At 33.5% G+C, this 17,660-nt stretch overlaps 1 protein-coding gene across 5 annotated transcripts in view; it reads left to right on the forward strand.

Moving 5' to 3' along the window:
* The first annotated feature begins 229 nt into the window (after nt 1–229).
* The window catches only part of LOC132564470 (polyphosphoinositide phosphatase-like), a 28,647-nt gene continuing 11,216 nt past the window's right edge, over nt 230–17,660 (forward strand). For all 5 annotated transcript variants that reach the window (XR_009554883.1, XR_009554882.1, XR_009554881.1 and 2 more), the window contains exons 1-20: nt 230–313; nt 1,300–1,398; nt 1,694–1,823; nt 3,009–3,174; nt 4,562–4,612; nt 5,022–5,236; nt 6,135–6,263; nt 7,866–7,966; nt 8,509–8,671; nt 9,001–9,098; nt 9,485–9,618; nt 10,492–10,602; nt 11,267–11,402; nt 12,206–12,264; nt 12,915–13,081; nt 13,662–13,803; nt 14,964–15,022; nt 15,968–16,109; nt 16,402–16,476; nt 17,330–17,501. Coding sequence is in view for 1 of the 5 variants with exons in the window: in XM_060229121.1 (XP_060085104.1) it covers nt 257–313; nt 1,300–1,398; nt 1,694–1,823; nt 3,009–3,174; nt 4,562–4,612; nt 5,022–5,236; nt 6,135–6,263; nt 7,866–7,966; nt 8,509–8,671; nt 9,001–9,098; nt 9,485–9,618; nt 10,492–10,602; nt 11,267–11,402; nt 12,206–12,264; nt 12,915–13,081; nt 13,662–13,803; nt 14,964–15,022; nt 15,968–16,109; nt 16,402–16,476; nt 17,330–17,501 (2,406 nt within the window). In the remaining 4 variants the exon portion in view is untranslated. The remainder of the gene's footprint in view (nt 314–1,299; nt 1,399–1,693; nt 1,824–3,008; nt 3,175–4,561; nt 4,613–5,021; nt 5,237–6,134; nt 6,264–7,865; nt 7,967–8,508; nt 8,672–9,000; nt 9,099–9,484; nt 9,619–10,491; nt 10,603–11,266; nt 11,403–12,205; nt 12,265–12,914; nt 13,082–13,661; nt 13,804–14,963; nt 15,023–15,967; nt 16,110–16,401; nt 16,477–17,329; nt 17,502–17,660) is intronic.

Consider the following 17,660-nt stretch of genomic DNA (forward strand, 5'->3'; position numbering starts at 1 on the left):
CAACAAGCTAAAATTTTTGTACCATGACTACATATTCTCTCTCATAAATCACCCATTTCCCACATAAATCCCTCCTTTCCCATGAAACCAAATGTCGACTGATCATAAATAACCTGGCGTAGTCCGGACTTGAGGTCCAGATTGACTTTCTTTCATAAAACTAGTATGAACATTTATCAGTATCAACTAGACGTTTGATGTCACAGGACAGACGATTTTTGTTTTCATGAAGTTGTTTTAACTCGAGGATGTAAATATGGAATGCCCCATCATTTCTCGGATTCAGAAAGTCATTCTCTATGAAACAAAAGCAGTAAGCAGACAATTAGCCTATCAAAATAAGTCTGACGGGCTTAGCATATCTGAGAAATTTGTATCAGTATCACATTTTAGGACTCAAACTGTCAAAAATATAACGTTTCCAATGCAACAAGCACTACATCAGGCAGATGTAGACCGAGTAGGCAATTATATGGAATTATGTATGCATAAATATTCAAGTAATATGAGAAAAAATTGAAAGGGTACCAATACAAGTAATTAGATAGATGCTGAAGTTACTAACACAATTATTGTTTTGTGAGGTTCCCTTACAGATCATCTCCGCACCATCATTTGATATAATCAGCACCATATGTACAACCACACATCTGAAGTACACGACAAGAAGTAGAGAAAACAGTCCGTGGATAATCAAAGTCATCAAAATCTCATCAAGAATGGAGTCAGATAATATCACAACTCACTTCCAGACAAAACGTTAACCTTTCCAGACATAACATGCAACATCATATGAAGTTTCTCAAACATGAAATACAAAAGCAAACCCAGAAAAGGTTTTTGGTCCTTTATCAAAAGTAGCAAAACAGAAATTATTGGCATTTTACCATTGCAAGTATCAAAATGGCACAATATATTACAGCCAATTCAACCTAGTGTCCATTATCATCACCACTACAATTTACTCATATTTGTGAACAGTCTACAAACCTTGAAATGCAAAAAGTAACTTGCCAAACATCACTTTCGCAGGATCTGGTATATTCAAACTTCACAACATTAACCAATCAAAGCAATACGCCTAGATAAAACTTCACGAAACTTGTTGGAACAAATTTACTGTGGCATACCTCCTATCAACATAGACATTTTCAACACCTTCACTACAAACAGGTTGTGTCCTTTCAGACTGGAGAACACATATTATTCCATGTACAAAAATGCACCAAAACAATCCTCAAAACTGCTTTAACTGTACATTCACTATATATTTTTGTTTTTTAATGTTTTGTTTTATAGAGGTTCTATGTTGTGGGTTCCAACAAGACAGAAACATGTTATCGTGTCTTAAAAGTGGACAGGACAGAGCCAAGAGAACTGGTCATTCAGGATGACAAGGTATATGTAAAAGGCTGCTGTTCTGTATATAGAGGTTTTGAATTTTGTTTAGTTTATTCCATATAAAAATAACACATTATATTACATGTGTTGCTAGATCATTACAAACTTATGAGGCTTTCAGGCCATGTCTTTTTCAAGTAGTTAAGATGATCTGAGAAGCTGTAAACTTTTTACATTGACTTTCTTCTCTGTTTAATGAATGTTTGGGGTAGAAAATCCAAAAGATGGAAGAATTTTTAAATGTATTTGAGTTTGTATAAAAGTTGGGGTTTTTTTTTGTCTTTTTTTGAAGGCGGAATATTCAATGGTCCAGATCCGTAATTTACTGACAATGATTAAACATGGAAACATTAACAAGGACTCTAAGCTCAAAGCTGGAGACTCACCTCTCGCCAAGTCAGTCTCCGCTTTTGGTATATTTGGTAAGTATAAATTAGAGTATGAATTACTTTTAGAATAATGATGACTATGAGATTTTTAAGAAAGGCCTTTGTAGTACTTCATCTCAGAAAAGGAATATCCTGGTGAAGGTATTATCTGTCAAGAATTAAAAAAAAAAAATTAAAGATATATATATATATAAAACAAGATAAGATATTTGTTGGCAAAATAAATTGGTCATGCTGCTCAATGATGCTTTAAAGCTGTTTTTGTGTCGACTGCAGAGCTGGGTGACACTTGGGGATCACTTTGTCCGTCGTTACGTGGTGTCCGTACAAAAATTTTCCGGACTTTGTTTGGTTATGCTTTGAGCTATCAAAATGAAATTTAGTATATGGCTTCTTGTTGGAAGGGTACAGAGTAAGTTTAATTTCCGGCTGTCTGTGACCCTTCTTGGCAGAGTAATGCCCCTTTGGACTTAGAAAATTCTCTGGGAATATTCTTTTCTGGACTTTCTTTGGTTATGATTTGAGTTATAGAAATGAGATTTGGTATATGGCTTCTTGTTGTGTCACCTGCAGAGCTGATGGACACTTAGGGATCACTTTGTCCGTCATTATGCGGCGGAGGCGGCAGAGTCTGTATGAAAGTTTTCCAGACTTTTTTCAGTGATGCTTTGAATTATCAAGTATATGGCTTCTTGTTGGATAGGTACAGATCAAGTTCGATTTCCGGCTGTCTGTGACCCTTCTTGGCAGAGCTATGCCCCTTTGAACTTAGAAAAGTTTTCAGGAATATTGCTTTGTGCAGTTTTCCCTTTATGCTTCGAGTTATAGAAATGAAATTTGGTATTACAACTTTATGGTTGAAGGTTGCACATCCAGTTTGATTTCTGGGTGACTGTGACACTTTATGCAGGCGACACATACAGTTCTGAGGAACTCTTGTTTACTAAAACATCATAGAAGACATACTGTTCTCCAAATACATGCATGTATTTTGATGAGTTAAAGAGAGAGCATGCACATGATTGTATGTAAATTTTATGAAAAAGGTTGCTTCTGTTTGAATGGAAATTTTCCTTGCAAGGGTTCATCATTGAGTAAATCAAATACAGAGAATGGTTTAATAATATGTGTACTAAATGTGAAAGGTGATTCCGATGTTCCTTGCTGATTTTGTATTTTAATAATTGGCTAGGTAATAAAATAATTGTATCTTTACAGGTTTCGTGCGATTTCTAGAAGGATACTACATCGTGTTGATAACAAAGCGTCGGAAGGCAGCAGTACTAGGCCCACACATCATTTATAAGATTGAAGATACAGCCATGATTTACATCCCAAACGATAACATGCGCTCGTCTAGTTATAGCTACTCAGAGGAACAAAGGTAAGTCTAGAAGGTTGTGAATAGTGTCAGAATTACACAACAGCATTATCATGTTAGTCTTCAGTTAAGTATTACCGTAATACAACCCACTTACATAAGGGGAGAAGGATATATAGTAATTACTTAATTACTATATCTGTATGTGTGCCTCCCTGATATCCGTGTGCACTAGATATCTCATGAACACTTAAACAGACATGGTTCATATTTATATCATAGCATCATATCACCAAGGTTAAATTTCAAGGGTAACTTTTGACCACTCTCACTTAGGGGTTGGGGTGGTGGTGGTAGGGTACAGTGGACCTACGATAATCTGGACGCTGATAGTCAGGAAAACTCCATTCCACATGGAAATGTTGGGGAACAGGGTTCTGGAATGTTATTAAATTTACTCACCAGTCTGGAAATTTGAATTCTGGCTCCGGAAATACTTTTTAGGAACAGAATGGACCTTTCATAGTTATATTCCTGCAGTAGTCTGGATATTTATTGTTACCACATGAAGAATATTTGTTGTGTTCAATCAGCTGTGCTAGAGGTGTATAGCATACCATTAGAAACTGTGTCATCAGAGGTACTGCTGCCACATCGTTGCCCAAGATGGTCACCAGTGGAACTTGTGTCAAAGTTAACAGTACTTCTATATAGGACAGAGTCAATTGATTGTAAAGAAAAAGTCTTGGTCTGGTTTAGTTTCCAATCATTTGGCAATTAATCTGGAATTATTTAATATTTCTGTACATGGCAATTTCTCTTTGGAAAGTATTTCATATGATGTTGAATATCATAGTAACCAGGATATAAAGTTATTTAAACATTATTTGTTTGTGAAATTATATAAAGAAAAATCTAACACTTGAGATATAAATGATAGAAATTCAATTTTATTAGACTATTATTAACATTGTGGCCATCATCCCTCTATTATTCTGCATATTTAATGTAGATTTTCATGTATTCAGCCGATTGATGCATATGAAGGTTAATTGAGAGAAAAACAATTTTTGTTCATTCTTCAAGTTACAGTATTTTGCGTTCAAATCAATGAGTCACTTGCGCACACATATATCTTTGTAGATATGGGTATGACGTTGTTAATTTTACCAACTCACTTCAACTTGATTCTAAAAATAGGAAGTTAAAATTTACTTATACAATGTAAGATACATGTTTTTGTAAATATTTGTATGCACAGTAAATGCAACATAGACATTCTAAAAGCAACCAATAGCATCATACTGACAACTTTATTGCCATATAATCAAGGGTGATAACTCCATGTATATTGTTTTCCTTTGGTTACATTGTATTACATTTGTTAGATTGTACAATATAATAGTAAATCAACTTTGTAAGATGAAGTATCTGTTGTCTCTTTTTTCAGATATTTGAAGATGTTTCAGAGCATTGACCTCTCAAGCAATTTTTACTTCAGGTTTGTTTAATCTTAATGAAGTTCCATTTTAGCCCATATTAAAGTACAATTTATAGTGAATCACAATTTTTTTCCTTTTAAAAACTTCATACTCAGTATTAGCATTTCATGCTGATGTACATGAAATTCTTATGTTAGGTTTAAATTAGATTAAATGAATGTAAATTTTAAAATGGTAACAGTTGGAGATAAGAAAATGTGCTGGTGAAATGAAAATATTTGTTTGAGTATTTTTGAAATCAGATAAGTTAATCTTAGACTAATTTTTTTTCCCGAGGGACTCATCCAAATTCTGAGAACCCACCCTATATCTTCAGACTGATAAAATTTTTGGAAATGTTGTTCTTGACTTGCTTGAAAAATCTTACAAAATTTGATAAGATAAAAAGTATAAAATTATGTATTCCAGTTATAGCTACGATCTGACCCACACACTTCAATATAATATGACCACTGTGATCGACCCCGTAACCTTAGGTCAACCAGATTGTAGTGAATCTACGCCGCCCTTGAAGGTATGGGGACAGTCTGGGTCAGAATCAGGTCAAACTTCAGCAGTAGAAGAGAAGGGCCCCCCTGGCACTGAGCAGTCTTCCAAGACAACAGTCACAGTTAAAAAACATGGTACGTGTTCATTGACTCTGCAAGCATTTCATTACAAGTACATTTATTGGTGTTAATATTAAATGCTCAAATTTATATTCAGAAGTTTCAACTGCATGATAATCAGTGACGATTCCTCAATACTGTAAAATTGTGTATTTTCATCATGGAGTTCGAATATCCTGGTTTTTCAAAAAAATACTTTTTTGTGGGAACTTATTTCATGGATGAATATAGCTCATTAAATCTACTTAAACTCTTATTTTCAAGGTTCAAGAAAATATGACTTAGTGGATTAAAAATTATCACAAAATCAATGAAAGTAAATCTCCCACAAAATTAATGATTTGGCAGTAAGTAATTGGATATGAATTGATCCAATATTGTGTGGTACTTTCACTTAGCTGAAACACTGCATTATACAGTACATTAAACTTCTTATTTTAGTTAAATGTCAAGGCATATTTGATCTTAGTTACAATAATTTTTACAATGTCAACTTCACTTTTGCAAAATTTTAAGTCCAAATCAATAGAGGAATTTTCATTTCAGTAAGTTTTGTTTACTTTATGATCAATTATTAGGTTTATTATATTAAATTAGCATTTATTTACAGATCAATACATAGTAATATTTTTCCCTATCATCAGAATGGTATTGAACACATGATTTCATATCGGGCATCCGCTGAATGCATGGTAGATGTTCAAAATGGAATTTTTGGGATGGAGGCAGGGTTGGGAGGGGGGTAGTTATTGCATTGCATACTTGCTTGATGATAGAATAAACACATAAAGATTTTTTTTCAAAGAAAAGGTAATCAGTTCAAGGAATCTTACATTTAAACATTTTGTTATTATACAAATATATTCATAGCCATTACTGAAATAATTTCTAATTCTTATCCCTTTTACAAAAGTGGTCTGTGGTGTGCGTGCTGTACCAGAGGAGAAATATGTTTGGAATCACTTCCTTCAGCGAAACTGTAAAGACACAATCCATAGAGACTGGATCATCCTTGTCACACATGGTTTTGTAGATCAGCGAAGTATCCTTTCTGAACTAAGTAAAACTAAGCTTATCTTGAGAAGAAAGTATTTCTACTTGTCACCTCTCATATCTAAATTCCTTACATATGGCAACAAGTCAGTTTTCATCTGATCAATAACTATATCCGAATTTTAACTTAAGGGTGAAAAATTGAAACAGATTCCTCTGTTGATTAAAGAGACCAAAATGTATCTTTCTCCTATAGCTTACTGACTAGAACAAATATGATCAGTTTTCAAAAGTATAAAGTATTAGTGTGTTCAAAACAGACTAAAATGACAGATGAACTTTTGGTTTGAATTTATGATTAGTGTTGTGTTTTTCCCGCTGTTAACCCAGATTGTTGGCATTTCTACTTGGGCATTTACATATGATAATAGAAGTTAGATGTAAATCTAGATGGTAGATGCATGTCTCATCTGGTGGGGGTTGGAAATGGAGCTTTGTTTGTGTTTGTTTGTTTATTTGTTTGTGCTAGTCTTGGTTTGTTTGCAAGGACTATCTTCCCTGAACAGCCAGAGGTCATTTTGAAATGAGGTCTCCTTTTCATACTTACATTTCCAGTGTGTATTCTCTGTACACACAAATGTAAGGTCTGGTGCATGGGAAACTGAACTGCTGTACAATTTGAGTAAAAATTTTTGCATTTTGTGAATTTATTTTATATAAACTAAAGACACTCAACACAATATGTGAATTGATATGTAATATTTAAAATGTCTTACTAATGAAAAGACAATGTTATTGTGGAACTGTTTTTGTTTACTTCCTGTAGTTGATATCTGTTCCTGCCACATAGGAATCAGCTGTTTTGTTTTTCAAAGTGTTGAGTTATTTTGTCAGTGCGTGTATCATCAAATATTATTTTGCTCAGCATAAATTAAAAGAAAAGGTTTTAAAATGATAAGAAAAGATTTTTTTTTTCTTCTCCTTTACTAGTATGTTAACTACATATTACATATTATATTTCAACATAACATGCTAATGCACATCACTTAAAATATCTAAAGAAAAGCAGTTTACATACCAGTAAATTTACGTCATTTAAAATATATCAATTATTTTTTAAGTCAATGTCGGCTACATCACCGAACATCTTGTGAAAGGTCTGCAATGATGTTATTTACCAACTGTGCTATCATTCATGGCCGCCCTCATGCTGATGTCATGGTCTGTAGTATGAAAATTAAAGTGACTGAAAGCTGTTCTCTCCTTCCATTTCGCAAATGTTCCTTAGGAATACCTCTTACACTTCCCAGCATGACGATACTTGCTTGTACAGCTGGGTAGACTGGAGATATCAAGGGGAAGTTTCTTGCTTAGTGACAACAGCTGAATGCTGCCAGTACTGCTTGAACATTTAACACAACCTTTCTTATGGGTTGTTTTTTTTATAGTAAAACCTTTCCTATTAGGCCTCTGATCTTAATGATATCAAGCTGAAAGTAAAACTGGAATCCATTGCTGCTAAAAAACATTAAGTAAAATCATATAAAATTGAGCCATAGTGTAATCCAAATTCATTGGATCATTCTTGTTGTCAGATTAGAAAGTTTTCCTTGTATGTATCAGTTTACTGTGGCCCTTGACGTTTCACCAGATATTTGTGTTTATGGCAAACCTTTATACCTGACCTTGATTGCCAGAAGGTCAAACCAATTTGCTGGAACAAGATTTTTAAAAAGAGGAGCTAATTGCATGGTACAGTTTAACATTTGACATTGATCTCATCCTGTTGATGGAGATGAGAAATATATTGTTCTGTTGCCATCGTAATGTATAGCTGTTTATTTTCATGGGTCAAAACTTCCACAATTTTCTTTTAAAACAATCAAATATTTTAAAGAATTAAAATTTCACAATCTGGATATGAAAGGACATCATAAATGTCTCAATAGTTCAAGGATTAAATATTTGCAATTAGATTAATATACATGTACTGAGAAAAAATGAAAGTATTATCCCCTCAAAACAACTGGCTGTACACTACTGAGTAATATTCATGTTAAAAGAGGAGAGAGAGAGGGGGGGGGGGAGCTGTGAAATTGTTCTCATAGATAAATGTTACAATTAACCTGTAAGATTTATGTCATTTGATTTTATCATTAAAGATATTCAAAATGACTTTAAGAGTATGACATACACATTTCTTATACTTTACATATATATCAGAATTTGCCTGTTCATATCTAAAAAAGAAAACATGGCGGTCAATCAATATATATGATTTTGTACTTTTGTAGGGAGAAGTAGCCAATGAGGTGGAGACAGAACAGATCCTCCATGATGCTTCCATCACTTTCCTAGAGAGAGCTAACATCACATCATTTGTCCAGATGAGGGGCTCTGTGCCCCTCTACTGGTCACAGGATGTGTCCAAGATGGTCCCCAAACCACCAATCATGAGTAAGTACACTCTATATTTACATTGTATGTAATAGAAATAATATTTGAGTTCATTTTTACACTTATGTCAAACTTGGAAAATAAAAAGAGGTTGAGGAATCCAACATCCTGTGAGTGGTACTAGTTGGTAGATGTATCGGTAGAAGAATCCTAGGTGGATCCGAAGGATTCTAGCAGAGCTCCATAGACGAGATAGGTACTAACCACTAAATAAAGGATGGAGCATCATGTCAAACTTCTGTGAGAGCTAGATTACTGATAATCCTGTGAGGAAGCTTATTTGTCTTTTATTGCAAATGAACATACTAAATACAATTTGTATTTTCTAGTTGACCAGATAGACCCCTACGCTGGTGTAGCAGGCAGACATTTTAATGAGGTACTGAAACGGTACGGAGCCCCTGTAATTGTCCTCAATCTAGTCAAGGTAAGTTGGGTTTAGTATTTTAGCATTGGCTTCTCAACTGAAAATGATCCAATAGAATCAACTCAGACATCTGCGTACACCACAGGATACTGCCAATCTTATTTTACATGATCTTCTGGCATCTTCATGAATCTTTTCAATTATTCACTTTTCCAATTTTAGGGATTTGTTTTTGAATGTATTGCAACATTTCACAGTAAAGCTGATATCAGTTTAGAATTTCAAAGTATTTACAAATATTATCTAAAGAAACATTTTTTTTTGTTTAAAAAAAAGTGTTTTGCAAATTCTGATATAGTTCTGCTATCTGTTAAATGTGGCTTGAGCTGTTAAAATTTTGTAGATTGCTAGAAACTGAGAGTACCTTCTTATTTTGTTCTGTGTAGAAAAAGGAGAAGAAGCGACATGAGAGCATCCTCACAGGAGAATATAAGAAGGCTGTCAATTATCTCAACCAGTTCCTGCCTCCAGAACATGCACTCAAATACATCAGTTTTGACATGGCTCACATTAGTAAAAAGTAAGGGATTTTCGTAAACTTACTTAAAAAAAAAAATACAACAAACAGTGATATTTATTTTATCCTTGGATAGGTCCATTGAAAGATGTTCCCGAGGTGATTGGTTGTAATTTTGTGGTGCGATTACGCAACAGATGATTATTTGTGAAAGTGATATCTATATTTTGTCCTGTAGTTTCTGTGATATAAACTGTGAATGAACCCTCTTTTCACATGTAATTTTACCTTGTTTTTTGTTTTGTATTGTTGTGATTGAAACAATTTTGTAAAATTTAAATCATGAATCAAGACAAGGATAACAAACCATGATTGTTTTATGTTCTGATATAGTCTGTTTCGGTAAAGTTATGCATCATGATTTTTAGGACAAGGATAATGAACATTGATTTTTTTGTGGTATGACATAGTCTGTTTTGCCAAAAATTGCAGTTGTGAACTTATTATGATGTTGAAATTGTGAAAGTCAGTAACTGCGAAAGAAAATTTGTTTGTGGTAGTCAATCTTCATTACTTTATTAAAGCTTACATAACCAGAAACTTTAAAAAAAAACCTGAAAATATCTGATTTGTTGCTGATTTCAAAATGACAAGGGGCGTACTGTGTCAGAAAAAAAAATCAAAACAGTTGGAACTTAGACCCACAAAGCAATTGGTGGAATTAAGTCTTAAAGTAGAAACTTCCCAATAATGCAGATGACATAAAACTGTAAATGTTTATCACGAATTCGTAACCATAGTTAAACTTTACGATAAAAGTTTTAATGAATTAAAAATCATTTAAACATGGTCTAGTGTATAAAAAAAATCTAATGCTTTCAATTAAGTGTGAAGAAGACATAATGTTCTCATGGTTTAAATTCATCATTTTAACAGTAAGGATGTGCTGCAACGGATGGTGAGCTTAGCAGGGAAGTGTGTGAAGCTGTGTGGATTGTTTGTACACAAGTCTAAGAAGGTTGGAGACGAGTTCTGGCAATCTAGTAGGTGAGGAAAAAGTTACTGGTCAATGTTAGCATTGCTCAGAATTCTATGATTTGTAGACTGATTTATTATATTTGGGACATGTAATGATAATTTTTTTAAGCCAAGGTCATTTTCCTTGTAATTATATGTAGGTGAAATGAATATATCTTATTAGTGTCAAGGTTACAATACTTAATTGTTTTCTAACATGAAGGTCTTGGTCATACATATATCATATTTATCTGGCAATGAGTTCACATTTGGTTTTAAGCCCACTGGGATCTATTTTATTTTACCAGAAATGCAGCAAAAGCTGTATCAAAGTTTTGCCCCAAAGGTTAATTGCAGGATAATCAGATAGCACATCCATGATTTTGGTCATACTTTCATTTGTTTTTAAGGATATGTTAGGTGAAATATGGGATTTAGAGAAGCATTATCTTAATCTGTAAGTCAAAATCGTGTAATTCATCATTTTTGTGTGATAAGGTTTATTGATTTTGTAGGTCAAGGTCATGATAGAATATATTTGAAAGTCAAGGACATACTACTGTGAAGATTTGCTAATTTTAAAGCTGGAATAAGGTCTTGTCAGAAGCTTAGGAAATATTCATACAAAAGAGCTCTCATTTTACTTCAGCTTGTTTATATTGTCTTCTTGTAATGTACGAATGGTTGTTTGTAGTTTGCGAGGATTACGAGGGCTAAAGACAGAATATGGCAGTAAACAGACTGGTGTGGCCCGCACCAACTGTGTGGATTGTCTTGACAGGACCAACACAGCACAGTTTGCCCTTGGAAAATATGCCCTAGCTTATCAGGTAAGATCTGATACATGACTTGTTCAGATTACTTCTTGACATTTCTGCTCCCATAGGGTCAAAAACATGATACACCTATTGTCACTCTATTCATCTGTTCATCTTGAACTGGCCCTTCACCTGTTCGTCTGTGATTAGTTGGTTGGCATATGGCTGTATCAGTCTTTTTCTATGGCTGCAATTTGATGAAATCTCACACAGTTGTAAAGACTTGAAACATCTCCCAATGCATTTGTTTTCCGAAAATACTTGAAACCAAGTTCAATTGCTAAAAATAATAGGAGGTGACTTATGATTGCTATATAGCTCACATTTCATGCAAATTTTTGTTTTTTTTTAATTTTTCATTAATTATGCTGATGTAAATCAGAATTAAAGATGTCATGAGTTCTAGTCACAGAGATCAAATTTTGTTTTGTTCTATAAATATATTTTGACTCAATTCTAATAGATGGTTACTGAATCTCTTATAAGTATTAAGTCGCAAAATTCTGAGGAAGTGATTGATATATGAGGTATTCGCATATGTAATGTACACAGTGCTAATCATTTGTGTCATTTGGCTACTTGATAACATTTTCAGACTGAGTCATGCATGTTGGTAGTATCTAATACACACACAAGCGGAAGTTTTGAAAAATATTGACATTATTTTCTTATTCTTTGACCAAAGAATATGGTGATTTTAAATGACTGAAATCTTTATTTAATTTATGAAATTTTTATTTTTCAGTGTAAACTTATGAATAATTATCAGTTGAAGTGTTGTGAAGTTTGCTCATAGGATTTAATTCTATTTTCAGCTTTACATTCTGGGAGTTTTGAAAGAACCTAAGTTAGAATTTGATACAATCTGTACGAGGTAAGTACTTGTATTTATTTTAAATACTGTAGTTGAAAGTAACACTTCAATACTAATGGTACAGGACAACTTTCATTCATTGGTTAATATTTTTGGAAACTCGGAGTCAAATCTTTCAAATCTTTTATTGGAAATATGTATAAATACCCCGGTAAGTCTTTATGATCTGAAATTATTGAGAGTAAGATATATTCAAAGCCCTTGGATTCTTGTTAAATCTGAATTTCTGGTACTTAAGCTTAAGTAGAAGTACAGTAAAATCTTTGTCTCAGGGAGTCAGACATGGTCTCTCTGGGTTTCAAAGCATAGTTATGATGGGTTTTTCTTCAAACTATAACTCTTGATGTCTCGAAATTCAAGTAATAAGTCAAACCTGAAGCAATTTAAGATACTAGTCAAACCCATAATTCTAAAAAAGTCACACACATAATTTTTGGGCTCAATTCTCAAGTCAAACCAATGGCACTGGAAAGCAATCCCTGAATTTTTGAAAGTCAAACACACATAACATTTGGTTTATGTTGAGGAGTCAATCTAGCACTATATATCTTGGAAACTAGTTTCTTTACATTTGTCAACAATGACTCATGAGTAACTGTTGATGCTACAGCCTTGCTCTTCTGTAGTAAAGTAGATTTGTTGTGTTACAGAATGTTAGAACAATTATATGAGGACCAGGGAGACACAATAGCTTTACAGTATGGAGGCTCTCAACTTGTCCATCGGATCGAGGGCTATCGGAAAACAGCTCCATGGACTTCTCATTCCAAAGACATAATGAACACTATTTCTCGTTATTATAGCAATACATTTGCAGGTAAGACTTACTGAAAGTTATGTATTGTATCCATATGTGGCACATATATCAAAGGGCAATTTTTTTCCATGATAAAGAAACATTATAGATTTACTATATGGTGGCTCACAACTGTCCATTGTATCGAGGACTATCATGAAGCAGCTCCATGAGCTACTTATTCTAAAGACATAGTGAACACTATTTAGCTGTATAATAGCAATTTTTGCTGGTAAGACTTACTGAAAGTTCCTTATTATATCTGTGTGTGGCAGATTTGAGTTAGGGCCAACACACATATTCTCTGTAATATATACAATTTTGAGATGTTAAGTGGAAATCTTAAAATAGTGAAATATTGATGTGACCACGCATATACACCATGAAGTGTAGCAATACACCGTTTATTTAACTGTAAAAATATCAGAGGTGTTTGACTGAGTAAGATATAGTATGATTATTATAGATATTTATGATTAATAACTTTGTTCTAGTATCTAAGCGAGAAAATGTAGTGGAGAATTTGTCAGTCTGATACCTTAAAGTTAAGTAATATTTTTATGTTTGTATTCCTGTTTGCTTCTTTTGTCTTCCTTGTTAGATCTTGAAAAACAGCAGGCCACCAATGTTTTCCTTGGTGTGTTTGAGCCAGTGGAAGGGAAACCAAACATCTGGGAATTACCAACAGATTTCTATCTCCACAATAAAGATTTTGGGGCCAAACTCACTCGGATAAGAAGGAGGTAGAATCTAACAGAATGATAAGACTATACTTAAAATAGCAAAAATGATAAGAACAATCTTCAGACATAGTATTACATTATTGTATATGATATCAATCTTGATAATAAACAAGGAGGAAGGAATTTGAATGATAGCAGATATATGTCTTTTTGTGCAGATTGTCTTTCTGAAGTTTTGTCAGATTCTTGATATGATGGTTGCAGAATGGTAAAATGTCATGTCATTTGAGACATTTCTGATTCTCCTAAATAATTCTCCTAAATAATTCTCCTAAATAAGGCAATTATTTTGATATTTAAAAAAAATGTTTATCTTTCTTGCTATTCAATCCTTAAAAATGTTATTTTATTAAGAATTTAAATTGTGTGCTTTGAGGTTAAATCAGATAATAAATAAGTACATATATGGCAATAAGCCCATGCATGATAATATGTCCACCCAGATCTATTGATTGCTGTTAAACAGAGTTACTTTTTTGTTGTCCTGTATTAAATCCACCTTTTTGTGTGTTAGGAGTAAGATTATTCTCAGAAATCAATTTCATTAATATCAGGTCACGCAACCATTCATGATGTCATAAACTCACACATCAAAAAGGACACAAAAGAGATTCACAACTTTCATTGTGTTAATTGTTCATAAAATATCATATTTTAACAAAATTATTGTTGTTATTACATTTGTATCATTTGTATGTGACTTTTCCAAATTATCTTAACAATATACAACCAGACATTGAAACTATGCAGTGGTGATTTGCTGTCAAATTATTGTGCATTACTCCGATTCCTGCTTGTTCAACATGTACTGATGCCATCTATAAATTTTATGTTGAGATCATCATGGTTATGTTTGCTAACTACTACAGTGATATATATTTTAAGTTTGACGTGTGAAAGTTATTTGACCTCAATCCTTGACATAATTTATGAAATCTTACACTGGTAAATTATTCATAATTTGAAAAATCCAGTTATCTAATGAAAGAGTATCATGATTTAAAGTGTTATGTTTTCAAAAGGAGATCTTTTGGCTTAAAGTTTTCAAAAAGTGCATACTCCACCCTTGAAAACTCCTGGAAAACTCCTTGAAAACGTTGGTAAATATGATTTTCCTTAAACTGGAACTTCAGTACAGTTATGATAATTTTGATTGACAGTTACTCTCAGTGGTGGGAGATGCCAGTTTACAGAAGTTTACCATTGCCATGGAAACAAGGTAATGGCTTTTTCCATGTTATTTGTCTACTATTTCCTACTATAAAAAGTCATGATTCAGAAGTTTAAGCAGGGATAAATGTAATACCTTTAAGGAATAATATTTTGTGGGACAAATACCAGTGTTTGAAAAAGTGTACACTTGTACTTTGTATCATTGCTATATGTTTCTGGCAGAAGCCCTTGTGTGGTAACCCTCATACATTTTAAACCACTCCTCCCAATTTATTGAGGAATCAATATTTATGAACAATTTTTTTTTCTCTTGTCCTATTATAATCCCTTTGGTTCAGAGTTTGTATGTTGGTCCCCTGGGGTTCTGAAATATGCCCACATCCTGACTTTAATTCAGAGTTTGTATGTTTGTCCCCTGGGGTTCTATAAAAAGCCCACATCCTGACTTTAATTCAGAGGTTGTATGTTGGTCCCCTGGGGTTCTGTAATAAGACCACATCCTGACTTTAATTCAGAGTTTGTATGTTTGTCCCCTGGGGTTCTATAAAAAGCCCACATCCTGACTTTAATTCAGAGGTTGTATGTTGGTCCCCTGGGGTTCTGTAATAAGACCACATCCTGACTTTAATTCAGAGTTTGTATGTTGGTCCCCTGGGGTTCTGTAATAAGACCTCATCCTGACTTTAATTCAGAGTTTGTATGTTGGTCCCCTGGGGTTCTGTAATAAGACCACATCCTGACTTTAATTCAGAGGTTGTATGTTGGTCCCCTGGGGTTCTGTAATAAGACCACATCCTGACTTTGGTTCAGAGTTTAGGTTTTGGTCCTCTGACTCCATTTTTTAATTGCAAAATAAATATGTTACTTGTAGTAGTTGTCTTGCTGAAGTCAGAGAATCCAGAATAGGAAGTAATTGTTGTCATTTAGTGCTATAGTGTTTTTTTTAATGTTTCTGTGATACTTGAGCTTTAATGTTCAATCTATGACTCAGCGTCCAAACCAAAGACATGTGAGATAGAGCATGTGGATGCGATGGAGGAAAAGGTGAACCTGTTCGAGGAATACTACCGTACAACAGAACTCACGTTCTTCCAAGATATCTTCACACATTCCCTCTATCCTACATTCTCCAAGTAAGTTAAATTTTTTGATGCCATGATTATTGTAAAAAAAAGATTCATACTGTAATATATATATTTTGTAGTACATTAATGTTCTACTTGATTCAAAATTTTTAAAAAAAAATAGTCGAAAACACTTTTTGTATACACAAATAATAGACAGCTTATGAGGAGACATTTTCTATTTGGGAAGGTTTCTTTTTTATCATTACTTTGTCAAAAAACAATTACTGATTAAAGGAATGGTAGCTGTTAACTGGCTACTGTGTAAATTATCTGTGTAAATTGTATGTATATTTTACAGGGATGTAAAGCCTCGGACAGCCAAGGTAGAGAGTCCCTTCACCAGGAGAGTTCAGCCTGACAGAGAGAATGCTGTGTAAGTTGGGATCCTAGTCTGATCATTGTTCATTTTCTCTTATAATATTTTCAAATTCGGTCAGGTGCATCGTTAGGTCATAAAAGTTCAACTGTAAAATCTTTGTTTTTACTGATGGAATAAAAGAGCCTCTGTTGGTGAAGAGTCGACGTAAATCATAAAGACCCTTTCGTTTCTGATTGTGTAAAATACTTTGTCCAAATTTGATAAAATTTACTTTAATAGAGAACTCACTGGAATGTACAAAGTTTTAACCAATTTGTTGAATACCGCGGAGCCAAAGGGCAATACTGGCAGTAGGGAATATATTGATTCAGTGTGGAGATTGACAGATTTATAAAGTACAGAATATGTGATGGATAGTGTTATGTCATTTATCATAATATTCCCACTGCACTGAAGTTAAAACTGTTATTTATCAAAAAAACAAAAATATCCTTTAATTGTTATAAAACTTGATGCATATATTTTTTATATTTTTGTTTTTAAATATGTTATTCAGACAAATATGACACAATTTTGTTTTAAAGGCAGACAAGAAGTATGTAAATGAATGCTTTTAACCTTCATTCACTGTAAACTATGATTTTATCATACACAAATTCACATTATTTTACATCATTCATAATGTCTAAATTAATAGAACTTGTTTCCTTTTCCTTTATTTTCTTGGATTTTTGTCATTTTTTGTAGACAATATCCTGTCGTCATTGTTAAAGTACAGATACATGCTTAAAATAGCACGATGTGTAAAATATTTTGTCTACAAAATATCAAGTGTTAGAAAACATTTCTATACTTTATTTAGACTTAGTAATGAGTCACTGTGAATCATCTCTACTTGCTGCTACAGCCAGGAAGCTAACCCCAATATCAGTGGGAAAGACTCCACTTCTTCCACCACCTCAACAGGATCCGAGTCAAGTGAAAGCAGTTCTGACGAGGTGGAGTTACTCAACATTGATATCTCCAGCTCGCAGTCTGACTCCTCTGCTGACTGTGATGATATTCTAGAGGGATCTCGTGTTAGTATCAAAACATGTGCTCTATTATTTTGTTTCACTAAAAACTCAGGAAAAAATGAATGTTTATATAAAATATAATTCTAACAAGGACTTAAGCAAAAAGAGCGTTTCAACACCTGAAGGCTGAACAGGCTAGTTTTTCCTGGAGCAAAGACTACT

This window comes from Ylistrum balloti, unplaced genomic scaffold (genome assembly GCF_031769215.1).
Source record: "Ylistrum balloti isolate Yb309-2 unplaced genomic scaffold, AGI_CSIRO_Ybal_v1 Utg372288, whole genome shotgun sequence".
Lineage (NCBI taxonomy): Eukaryota > Metazoa > Mollusca > Bivalvia > Pectinida > Pectinidae > Ylistrum > Ylistrum balloti.